Raw genomic sequence first — 12858 nt, 5'->3', positions numbered from 1 at the left:
GGCTTCCTGTTTGCAAAGCTTGTCCAGTGCCCCTGAGTTACGGGTTCTCTTTCATCTGAAGAACCACTTGGCTGTACACAGCTGGCTAGATGTTTAAGATGCATTCTTGCTGCCATCTGCATGGTGTCTTCGTAAACAGAGATTTAGTGTCCTCGGGGCCTTATTCAACCACAGGATGGGATATTTATTAGCAAGGATTTTGATGTAATCATGCCAGAGAAATGCAGCTTGTGGCACAGTGGCTGTAATTTAGTTTTTTCAATTAGTTATCTGGAAGCTCAAAATGAGAATAACTTTAATTCTGATCCGGTTCTTAACTTTTTGCGAGGACAGTATAGAGGAATTTCTGCCTGGCAAAATCGCTGCCTTCTGATGGTAAAGTCGGATTTAGCCATCCAATCAGTTGTCATATAGAGGATTCCAGGGTGCCATTTCAGCTTTCAGTAATAAGGGGCAAAGAGGTTCCATCCGCAAAGCAGCTTACTGGTAATTCATTTGTAGGCCTGCGTATCTGATTTCTGACTCTTTCCTGAAAATATGTGGAATAGATACGTGGGACTTTACAAATACATATTGGTGGGCCAGTTCAATGCTACTAAATACCAATTCCACTTTTTAATTGAAGATTTGCACCCTTCTAGCTCCCCCAAATGATTAGAGGCAAAACGTAATTCTTTCAAAACCCAACTTTTCTCAGGAAAAGGAAAGGTGGGGGTGCTGACCATTGTTGGATGTTATATCAGATTAAAGTTTCCATGTGTCTGTCCATCCAGTAATTCACATTTATGTGTGAATTTTGCTGTGTGTTTGTCAGAGCATTTCTAAGAGTCTGAGTTTCACGGTTTGAAGCAAGAATTTGCCTGGAGGCCATTGTTCCGTTTCAAGTAACCTTTTGCTGTCAAACAGATTCATTGTCTGTTGCCCCCCCCTTATTTATCAGAAGAGTGCTGAAAGAGCAGGGCTTAACTTCCAGAGGAAGAGGTGCTGGGGCACACGTCCGCCAGGCATCCTTTCTTCCTGATCCCATCAGGTAGGCTACGGAGTGGTAAAGAGAGAGGATACTCTATGTACTTATTTATTTAAAAACATAAGCCCTGCCTTTCTCCCAGATGATAACTGGGACTCAAGGCAGGTGTGAACAATAAAATTGGAACGTGATAACATAATTCTAAACGCTAAATTAAATCAGTCAGCTGAAGAGAACTTTAAACAACCTGACAGTGTGTTCTATGGGTGCCTCGAAAGACAGCAATCATCCTGAGGTGTTGCCAAAGGCAGCTCTTGAGCATTACAAGCCCGCCGAAGCTACAAGAGAGATGCAGGTGTTCTAATTTCCTTTGGGAGGCTATTCCATCACGTGGGGGCAGCCTCCGAAAAAGTCGGCCTAGTGGAGGGCTTTAACAGTAAGCACTGCCTCATTGGCCCGGGCTAGCCCAATCTTGTCAGATCTTGGAAGCTAAGCAGGGTCAAACCTGATTAGTACTCGGTTGGGAGACCACCAAGGAAGCCCAGGGATACTACACCGAGGCAGGCAATAGCATACCACCTCTGAACATCTCTTGCCTTGAAAACCCTACGAGGAAGCTATAAGTTGGCTGTTATTTGAAGATGCCTTCCACCAGCAACTGGAATTGGACTTAGCAGCTAATAGGCGGCCAATGCAAAGATTGCAAAACAGATGTAAAATGATCCCTGCAGCCCACCGGGATAGAACAGTGGCTGTTGCATTTTGCCCAAATTGCAATTTTCAAATCCTCTTTAAGGCCAGCAGAACATTACAACAGTCAAGCCTGCAGGTTTCTTTTTTTAAAATTCTTTAAAATTTTATAATTTATTTGCATAAAAAGTACACAAATATCAACACAAGTAGACCCCCCGGAGAGTGTAAAAGAATATACCAGCTTCAGACATAAGAACAGTCAAAGAGAAAAGCAAGGTCTATAGTCTTCTCTGTGCTAGCATCCCTTTGAGTTCCCAATCAAAGACAGGATTCCAGATTTTTTCATAACTGCTCCGTTGCACACTATGATGCGAGCTACAGAAACAGGGATTGTGCCCAATTTTCTCCAAAACACAAATCTCCCAAAGTTTCTCATGCCATCTCTCCAAGGAAGGTTCAACTGGATCTGGCCAAAAGGCAGCAATTGTCAAACGGCCCGCTGCGAATAATTTGGAAATAAAGTTCCTTGTCTTTGGGGGAATTTGGATGTCATTCCAGATATCAAATATAACCAGCTTCGGAGAGAAGGGTAGATTAATCTTAGAAATTTGGAAAATTTCCTTGGAAACAGCCAACCAGAAAAGATAAATTTGAGGTTTCTGTTGCATGGATTTCAGTTTCAGTTTATTCTCTTTTAGCCTCTTGACCCTGGCAGTCAGATGCTGGCCCAGGATAGAGACAGACAGTAGCGTCCAGTGGCTCATTTATTTGTTATTTGAGAATTCTCGAAGGCATTTGCCTTCTGCACAGTGTATTCATGCATTCTTGGGGCTCAGCCACGGTGCTGAAAGCAAGTTTGGACTTGGTTCCAATTTAGGCCCAAAAAATATTTGAAGTTGCAAGACAGGCTAATAGCCTATAGGATGAATGACTATGTCAGGTCTACAAGGTAGGGCAGCCTTTCTGTTCTAGTTAACAGGGCTGAAGCCAAAGTAGTAGTCAACGTAAGAGCCTGCTGTATCAGATGGAGAGAGTTCAAGTCCAGCATCCCATTTTCCCACCAGTGGCCAGCCAGATGCTTGCAGGGAAGCCCACAAGCGGGGCAAGGAAGAGACGGCTCTCCCCTGCATCTCCTCAGTATCCAGGGATAGATGTCTTTTCATTTAGCCATCATGGCTAAAAACCAATGCTGGAGGAGCAGGGATTGGGTAAACATCGAAATATATGCTGTACTTTTATCAAGCCTAACCTTGCTTTGTTACATTAACAGCATTAAATATATACTTTATAATTTAGTTAGCATCTAAAATTGTTCTATTTGGCATATTTATACACTTAGAAGTAGAAATGCCTTTGTTTTCTATAAACAAAGTGGAGAAGATAACCAGTATGTGAGCAGAGAACTGCAAACTGCTGCACCTTGGGGTATTAGAATCTGAGAGGTATGGGGAAAAATTGAAAAACAGAAACTACAAAGTTAGTAGTAAACAAAGGTATATTATTTGGACAAAAACAGTCTCATACAGTCTCAAATATGACTAGCAGTAGCAGTGTATTTGGACAATAAGTTTAACACTGAGAACTGACTTCTGTAGTGTATTATCCTTTCTAAGGGTGTAATGATTATTATTTCACTCGTTCCAAAATAAAACATACGAGGGCGGGGGGAGGGATCCACAAGGATTTGGAGGGCATTTATTCCCCCCTGTATCCTCATCCACTATTTCCTCCTTCCTTTCCCTGGCAGCCCCCATATCCTCTCCCCTTTTGCTAATTCCTTTTCTTTTCCCCACCTACTAGCCAGCATACCATCTGGTCCTGTCTTCAGTTTTCTCCCCTCTTCCTGAGAACCATTCTCCAGAAAAGTCTGGCCAAGTTCTGCAGTGGCCGGCAAAGGATAGGGCTGGCGCAGCAAATTGGCCTCCATCAGTTCATGACAGGAACATTTCCAGGGTTGTATTGGTCTGTAAGTCCACTCTTACTCCCCCTTCCCATGGCTTTGCCTCATGGAAACCAAGGCTTAAAAGACTCAGGAAAATTGTTTTGGTTGCCTAGCAACCTCCAAAATGGTAGCTGAGCTCAGTGGACATTTTTTCTTAAAGCTACAGTCATAATTTCCTCTTTGCAGAGTTTTAATCTTTCAATGTGATTTTTCTCAAGATTTCAGATTTTTCTGCAAACCTGAGCTTCCAGATTTTTAGAGAAATCCCTCCATCTGTCCCTCAGATTTGTTTATCCACACTCTATGGCCAGATTTGGAATTAAATGTATTATTTCATAGTTTTCCCCCCCAGAGTACTGTAAAACTTCCAATTTTTCTGTTGGAAAAACTGAAAAGTACTTAAAATTTTTCTGAACTTTTATTGTCCAGGGCTTCACTTCATGTATTCCTTGATGAAAAAAATAATTTTGCCAGTCTACAAGGATGTAAATATCTTTGTATCAAAATTGTTATGGTGATACGAAGAACAATTTGTAGGATCTCTACTTGCTTTAGGAATGACCACTATTTATGCTTTATGCCATGTTTGTCCTGCTTTAAAACATCAACGTGATTTGTTAGGTACGTTGGTACCTTGTTACTGAATTGGTTGTGGAATTCTGCTGGGAGGCAATGCTTCAAGAAGTTTTGTCATTTATAAAAAACGGGAGTCCAATGGCACTTTTTGCTGTTATCAACTAACATCTGCATTATCATTTTATAATGTTTTGATTACTACTAGTACAACTTTCTCTGTGATTTAAACTCCCCTCCCTATCTCTGTGCTCTTTAGATATTAGTATTTTATAGTTACGTTGTAGATACCTTGCTATTTCCTCTTTGCATAGTTTGTCAGAAGTACGTAGCATGTTATAGTTTGAACAAGGTTCATAAAATCTAAAGAGATTTTGTAAAGATTAACTCTGCAGTCCTCCAGTGAGATTGATATATCCTAAGCAATAACCAGTTGGGTTTTGGTACAGGTTTGTAGGTTGCCTGTTCTAGATAGGGCAGCATCTGTTGAGTTTTATCTGTATCCAGAATTTTTCCCGTTTGTTTCAACTTGTTAATAAATCTTTTAGGAGGACCTAACTTTATGCAATTTTTCAAGTGCCATAATCCTTCCCGTTATTGCTTCCCATTCTTTCTCCCCCACTTTCCCCATGAAGATATATAAACTCCCAAGTATACATTTAAAGGCATCCCAGTTCGTATGTATGAGAACCCCACAGTTGGAGTTGTTAGAAGTATTCTCTCATTTCCTGTTCATTGTGTCCAATAGCTAATTTTTATGATAGGATTTAGAATGATTGCAATCTGGCCCTATATTGTTAGATTCTCTTGTGCCTTGAGGACATTTTATCCAGGTGCAATTTGACCAGGTAAAATTCCGAACTGTGAAGCCTCACTAATATTTATGTAGAGACTGGAGAGGAGAGTAATAAACCTTAATGGGTATACTGGAGAGCAGAAGGAACTGCCTCCCTCCTGGATGGAGGTGTAAACAGATTCTTTTTTTGAGGGGCAAGTGCCTGAGGAATTAAATTTGTGGAGTCCCATGAAAAGTGGTAAGAGCAACTCAATTGTTCAAAGATAAAACTCAAGTCCATTGTTAGGAGACTGCCTTCCTAAAATAGTTCCAGTTAACTGAAGATGCTTCCCCTTGGTTAGAATAAGGAACATAATTTGATCTTTCTTCTCAAAAGTTGGCCTCTAAGGAATAGATATGTATTTTCTGAGGTCAGAGAGGGAAGCATCTATGGTGACTGGTTAGAAGCTAGATGTTAGGGTAGTTAGACGTTTGCTTTATAGTTTGCCTTTCTTACTGAGACTCAAGGCAGGTTACAGAATTAGAAACCAATGCAATAAAGATATACCAAGAACGATGCAAAGTCTGGAATACAAGAGTTTGTAAGCAATGCTATAAAAACGTAATTTATACAATAAACAGTGCAATAAACCATTTAAAATGAGGACAGGCCAAGTAGAATCAACCTATCAGAAAGGCTTGAAGAGGGCAAGGCAGTGACGGTGGGTAGAGCTTTGCCCGCTCAGTGGGAACATTCCGTCTTCCTCCGTTGCTATCCACTCGCCTCATCTTCCTCGCTTTGCCTGCTTGTCAGTTTCTCCCTTTCCTCCTCTTCTCTTGCACAGGGATTTTCAGTCTCCTCACTTCATTGTAGCTGTCGCTCTCCCTATCAAAATAAAAGGGCTCTTCTTTCAACTCTGCATCCACACATGGATCCAGCTCTTCCAAGCTGTCTGCAAGTATAGCTGAGGATAGAGCCACATGTGGTTAGGCCCTGAAAGGGATCTTCTGACAAAGGAGGGGAAGGCAGACCTCACGGACTTAATAGGTCACGTGTGCAGCGTGTTAATAGTTTCCCATTGTAATTAAGCAGAAGCGCACAAGGAAATCCCCATTTGTTTTGTTCCGCTGTATTTACGAGGCTTTCTGGAAGTGAGCGCCTATGTTGGCTGCATCTGACGTTTCAGGACAGGCATCTTAAGATTTGTGTTTCAAAGGCTTGCTTGGGAAGTAAGCCCCTTTTCCTAGTTTCACCTAGGATCTGCTGTTTGGTTTTGTGATGCACAAACCTTGTAACTCTTTCTCAAGGCCAAGCTCTGTTTCTCTGGTGCTGTCAAAGGCAGCGATCCCTCCCTCTCATGGTTTCTTAAACTCCTTGCTTGGAAATCTTCAGATTCAGATCCTGCGTTTTTGTTTTTTTTAAGAAGCCCTCTAAATTTTATTTCTGGGCCCTGTTTTCAAGATTTTTGTTTCTAAGTTTTAATTGTTGTATGTGCTTTACAATTCTTTGAACATCTTTTTGTAACAAAATCCCCCAGCCCATAGTTGTGTTAGCAGTGCAGAGAGTGGGATTTGAATTTCTCCTCTGCTGGTTCTAGAGGCTCAAAAACAGACTCAGTTTTAGAAATTGAGGGGTTATTTTGCTTTGTGAGCTTTTCTAGTAATAATATGGAAATTGTTTAAGTAACTGCTTTTCCCCACTCAGAATCTGTTCTCTTCTCTAGCTCCTCCCATTGCACCAGGCCTGTTGGTTGCTTCTCCGGTGGGAAGTATATTTTAAGTTTCCTTCCTATACTGGGAGAGAATACACATTTCACCTGTCCTACAGTTACCCCACTGGCTACAGATTATTTACTGGTAGGGTTGCTAGCTCCGTATTGGGAAATTCCTGGAGATTTTGGGGTTGGGGGTTGGGAAGGTAATAGATTTCAGCGAGGTATAATGCCATAGAGCCCATGCTTCAAAGCAGCTGTTTTCTCCAGGGGAAATTATTTGTCACCTGGAGATCATTTGCAATTCCAGGATATTTCTAGCTGCCACCTCGAGGTTAGCAATCCTATTTACTGTGCTCAGATATTACCTACAAGGTCCTTACTGATCTAGGGCATACGTATCTGCAGGATCGCCTCTTACAATATGCTCCATGGTGAGAGTTTACTTGTCTAAGCATTGCCTTCTAAAGGTGCTACCCTGTAAATGGGTTAGATCAACAGCTGCTCACTTCTGAATGTTCTCTCATGGTTCTTACCTGTAGAATGGCCTGCCTGACTAGAGCATAGGAGCTTTCCTGACTCTATCACTCCATGGACTGTGTAAAATGAGATTGTTCATGAGCACATCTGCGAAATTAGTTCCTTGTATATATTACACTGTTGCATTGTTTGTCAGTTTTGCAATTCAGCTCTTTTGCATTATTTGTATGTATTATACTACTGTAGTGCATTGTTCTCTCATTTCGTAACCCAGTTTTTATTCACTGTTGTATGTTTTGTTCTTATGATATTGTTTTTAATAGTGTAATCCACCTTGTGTCTTAAGAGTTGAACTATAAACAATGTAAATAAATTCTAAGGGTTTTTTTCCAGGGCTCTCAGTTGCATTTTGAAGGTGTTAAGAGGCAAGAGTCTCTGGAAAAGTAGGAAAGGCAGGAAAAGTAGAAGGCAGTAGGAAAAGAGGAGGACCTAAAACGAGATGGCTGGACTCCATTAAAGAAGCCATGTCCTCCAGTTTGCAGGATCTGAGCAAGTCTGTTAACAATAGGACATTCTGGAGGTCTTTCATTCATAGGGTCATTGTAGGTCAGAGGTGATTTGATGGTACATAACACACACAAGAAGCAGAGGTGTGCAACAGCTTGGAGCCAGCCCTCCCCACAGGTCTGGATTGACTTCATCCATTTCATTGGGTAGCCCCCAGTTCTAGTATTATGAGGAGAAATCTCTTCTCCCTGTAATGTTTATAAACCTATCATGCCCCCAACTGACTTTTTAATGTCATAAATACTTTCACCTGTCCTTATGGGGAATGTGTTCTGTATAACGCCCCCCACCCATGCTTCCTGAGATGGGTTTACTGGAACCATACATGGTTGTGAGGAAACATCAAGTTAGGGATGTTTTCCACTGGGCCTGTAAGATGGAGTTGTTCCGCCAGGCATATGGTTGACACTGGTCGGGCCTCCCCGCCGGCTGACTAGAGGAAAACATTCCCCCCTACTAGAAGTATCTACCACCCAGCCTGTTAAATACTTTTGGAGATGGTTGGGTGGTGGTTTTTGGAGAAGTCTGCTGTTGTATGTTTCAAATATTTATGTGGTTTTATTGGTTTTAAAGCTATATGTATTTTAAATTACTATACCGATTATAATCCGCCCTGAGCCTGCTGATGCGGGGAGGGCGGAATATAAATTGAATTAAATAAATAAATTTTACTTTTTGCCAGCTAGGAACTTATACCTGGGATCCAATTCATAGAGTTCATTCCCAATCATTGGAATATTGGTGGGACTTCTAGGGAGGAATGTATTTCTCCACACCAGTATTGTATTTTTTTCAGTCTTTCCTAAAATTTTCTAAGATGGAGTTTGCCTTTTTTCACTCCTTTTATGTACAGCACTGACATGCTCAGTGGTCCCCGAGGTCTCTCTGAATGGTCAGGGGGACTTCTCTCTGTTCAGAGGGTCTCTGCAAACAACCTGGGGAGAAAGTAGGGTATAAATACCTGAATAAATGTATAAGGAATGGCATCAGTCGTGCTAATAGTTTTGTGCTTGATCATGTTCTGCAAGTCACAAGCACCTCTGGATAGCTGTAGGTTTTTAGCTGCTGCCTCCTCTTCTTCCAAGTCATCAGGGTGTCACTGAGAATCTCTACATGAGACATGTAACACGTGAAGAACAACTGTTGGGATAGACAATGGTAGCCGGGAAGGGGAGTTTTAAAAAGACAGAGCCAGCAGCAGGGCAAAAGCTTTGCTATACACTAGAGCTGTGTGAAAGAGCTGTGAAATGCCGGAAGGGAAACTTCAGCCCCTTATAACCTCTCCCGGTCCAAGCCTGGCTCTGGAAGGCAGCTCCAGCCCATTTCCATTCCTTGCTGCTCTCTTGTTGTGATCCCACAGGGTTTTAGACTGGAGAGGTGAAACTGCCAGAGCCTTCAGGAGTGAAGATGAAATTAACAAACCCTTTGAGGAGTGATCTCTGACAGCTCTGTCTTTTTAAACTATGCTTTCTGGCAAACATCGTGTCTTCCTACACTTGATGAACACGCACTGAGGCGTCTCATGTAGAGAGACTCTGACAAAGAATGCAGGTGGGGTAGAAGCTTGTTTGCCAGGCTGAACCAGCTGCCCTCTGGATTCGCTTCTGAAAAGGTGGGGCTGATGAGTGCCACCTTTGAAGCTAGTCTATTGTGGCACTAGCCCATCAAGGGCCTGTGGCTAATGCTTTCTGAAGACTGACATACTGCTTTAATGTAGCGTAACCAGCTCCTACCTTGGAACTCTCCCTTTTTGCCTTAGGCCATGAGTTTAAAAACCTGGTTTAAAAGCAAACAAATGCATTCTTTTGGCCTCCCCTCCCCAAACTGTGCCACAAAGCTGCTCATCAAGTTGTTCAAAAGGGGGTGGGGGAGACATCTGGTATTCTCTTCAAAATGAGTTGCCTGCTAGTGGAGGCCAAAGAAACACTTAACTGGGCATTGCCCCAGATTAAAAAAAAGAAGCTCCATTGCACCTTAACGGCAAACATTTAGTAAAATACGAACTTTTGAATTGCAGCCCATTTTGTTGGGTCTGCCAAAGAGGGGCTGTGACTCAGGAAAGCTCATATTGATATAAATGATATTAGTCCTTAAGGTGCCACTTAAGGACCAACATCCTTAATTATTGATTTATTGACACACTAACACAGCTAACCTTCAGCTGCCCTAGATGCTGCTGTGTGATGCTCTCAAGAAGGGGTCCTCCTCTCTCGTTGGTTCTTCCTGCCCCCAACAGAAGACACTGTTCTGGATAATGGATGTTTCATTTAGCTGACAGCTCTTTGATCCCTCTCCTTTTCCTCTATGAATGTGTCCAATTTTAAAAAAAGATTAAAAATGCCATCTTGGCTGGCAGTCATCTCTGCATTTTAACAGGCACTAGTGATTTTTCATCTTTCACCTGTTACCTTTCATGTGTTACATTTTGTCCCTCTGCTTGTTGTTTTTAATGTATTGTGTGTGTTGTCAGTAGTGCTACTTCATAATTCTTTAACCTCTTAATAAATTGCTTTTCTAAAACAAAACACTCCTAAATCGACCTTTCCTTGAAGTGGTGTTATTTTAAAAAAGAGAGAAACTGAGCCCAGACGTATAGAAAAGAACAAGATCTCCCTCACTCTAAAGGAACAATGAGAATTCTATAGTAGCCCAGGAGGGCAAGCAGCCCAGAAGCCCGCACGGGTGCACTCCATGAGTCCTGCACTAGTCAATCCGGTGTTATAGTCCCAATTATTATCCTTGGTACCTGTGCGCTTCCAAGTAACTGGTGGTCTATCTCAATATAAATTCCTATGTAAGATTGGCAGCCACCTGCTGAATCTTGACAGGGTCAGGTGTGGAGAGAGGGAAAGGAGAAGCTTGAGGGGAGGGGCCACAGGAAAAGACTTGGCTTTCACCCCTCCAACAGCTGTTTTAGGTCAGGGTCACCCATACAATAGTCCTCCAAGCTGGAATGCACCTCCAGCAAGAGGAGGAGATGGAGTTCTGCTTCTACTACTTGCTTTAAAACCTCCCAACAACCAGAACGCTGACACAGCAGGCAGATGCTCTGCCCCCCCCCCTTACTGTTCTGGTTGTCTACTTGCAGGAGTTTAATAAGGGGAGTATTCCCAAACGCAATCTTTTGGAGCAGCCCAGAGGGGTCCATCTAGTGGAGCATCAGGCTTCACGAGGCGCTTACCAGTTGCCCTGAAGGGGCCAACAAATGGGGCACAGACGCCAAGCCCCCCCCCCCAATCTCTGTTACTTCTGAGGCCCGCTCTGTAAATTAAGGGGGGAGGCGGCCTTGGGGCGGTGGTCTTTGAGGGGAGGCGCGCTGCGAGCCAGGTTTCAACTCTGCAAGGGAAAGCAGGCGCGACAAGAGGGCCTCTGAGCACAGGCAGAGTGCGCACTCAGCCCTCCTCCAGAACCGCCACCGTTTCTCAGCGAGGAGGACTTGTCTGTTACGCAGCTCGACTACACCCGGGTTTCTCTGGGTGTAACACCGAGATCGGGGAGAGCTACTCCCGAGTAAGCATAGGAACCCCCCCCTCCGCCCGCTTCGTCACAGGGCTGCAGCCCCCGTTCCTCCAGAGCGCGTTTTCTTTTTTAAACGGAGAGAACAGCAGCTGAAAAACTCGCCGTCGGCTGCACTTCTCGCCCTGCAACTGCCGGGGTTTGCCGACCTCCAGAAGCCGGGCGGCAGCCCAAGCGAGAGGCGAGCGGGGCGGAGGGCGGGCTCGGGCCGGTCCCCGCCCTCGCGGCAGGCACGCGGAGGGACCCCCCTGGCTGGGCCGGGCTGGGCTGGGCCGGCCGAGAGGCGGCGTGGCGCGGCAGCCTCGCTCTTGCGCACTGCCCGCCCGGCCGCCGGCCCCGCCGGAGCTGCCCCCGCCGGCCCCGGGCGCCCTGGCCATGCGGCGCGCTGCCCGCCCGCGCCCCGCCGGCCCCTCATGACCCTGGGCGGCCTCCTCCGCGGCCGGCGGCCCCTCGCGCCCGCCGCCCGCCGCCCGGCCATGATCCCCTACTTCTCCGCCGACGCCGTCATCTCGCAGAACGCCATCAACCAGCTGTGAGTAGCCGCGGCCCGCCGGCCCGTCCTGCCCCGCCAGGCCGCACCTTGCCCCGGCGCAGCGGCCGGAGCCAAGCGCCTCTCCGCGCCGCGCTCGGAAGCCCCCGCGCCGAAGTCGTGGCCGCCCGGCGCCCGCCTGCCCGCCCGGCGCCCTCTTCCCCGGCAGGTGCGCGCCGGAGCGCAGCCTTCCCCGGGGCGCTCCCCTCTCCTCTAGGGGGCTAGACCCTCCTGCCTGCCCGGGGGCTGCCCCCGGCTCGCTCCTGTTCCCGGGCGCCCGGACGCGGGAGTGGGCAGCGCTTCAGGAACGGGCTTGACTCTCCGCTCTGCCGATGCGGGGACAGCGCTGGGCGGCCTCCGGCTCTGGCTGCTCCCGGCCCGGCCCGGCCCTCTTTGCCGCTCGCCCCGCCGCCTAACCCAGTCTGTGAACTCCGGGGCGGGGGCGCAGCTGCCCGTCCCCTTTTCTTCTTAAACTCGGTGAAGCGCCGGCTGCGTTGCCCTAAATCACGCAATAATCTTATCAGCGTGTTTGCTTTTGAGAACAACTCGCCCCGCCGAGTCTGTGGCCGGGATGGGAGTCTAACGCCGCCTGCGTGGTCATTAAGCGTGCATGATGCGCGCCACCTCTCCCGGTGGTAGCCTCGTTCTGACCCAGAGCGCTGCGGGTTTCCTGTTCCGTGACAGGCACAGAATCAGAAACGGGCCCTCGCCCTCCTTGCCTGCAATTACCTCCAGAGGTTCTGCTCTTTCCTACGTGTCAGCTCTTGAACCCCTGCTTTGGGGGGGGGGGGCACACTGGCGCTGCCGTGATCAGATATCAGACCAGAATAGCCACACTAGACGTTGGAGTCAGCAAAGCAGCTTTTACAATTGTAGACTTTGCGAAGGAGCTTTCTTCCGGCAGTGACTTTTAAGAAAAGCTTCCCCCTCCTGCAAAACCCTTCTAGCCCTGCCTTTTGTCCCAGGTCAAAATCCTCCTAGTTACCCTCTTGCAGTTGCGCCAATCATGTTTAGACCAGCTAGTGTCCAAAACATGGAGTATGAGCTTCCAGGTCTTTACAGTGCAGCATGAACCTGTGTTGTTTTGATAGCTTGTGTGTGGTA

The 12858-nt window shown here is 46.0% G+C and overlaps 1 protein-coding gene across 2 annotated transcripts in view; it reads left to right on the top strand.

Annotated features, from left to right (window-relative positions):
• Positions 1-12858, top strand: part of SSH2 (slingshot protein phosphatase 2) — a 128517-nt gene that overhangs the window by 56249 nt on the left and 59410 nt on the right. The window contains exon 1 of one of the 2 annotated variants that reach the window (XM_055001515.1): positions 11656-11757. The exons of the other annotated variant lie outside the window; for it this stretch is intronic. Coding sequence (XP_054857490.1) covers positions 11702-11757 — 56 coding nt within the window. The 5' untranslated portion in view covers positions 11656-11701. Of the gene's footprint in view, positions 1-11655; positions 11758-12858 lie in introns of those variants that run through there. 2 annotated transcript variants of the gene reach the window in all.

Source organism: Eublepharis macularius, chromosome 17, assembly GCF_028583425.1.
Source record: "Eublepharis macularius isolate TG4126 chromosome 17, MPM_Emac_v1.0, whole genome shotgun sequence".
NCBI classification, from domain to species: Eukaryota; Metazoa; Chordata; class Lepidosauria; order Squamata; family Eublepharidae; genus Eublepharis; species Eublepharis macularius.
Note: the sequence above shows the minus strand (reverse complement) of the source record. Positions and strands in the feature narration are given on the sequence as shown.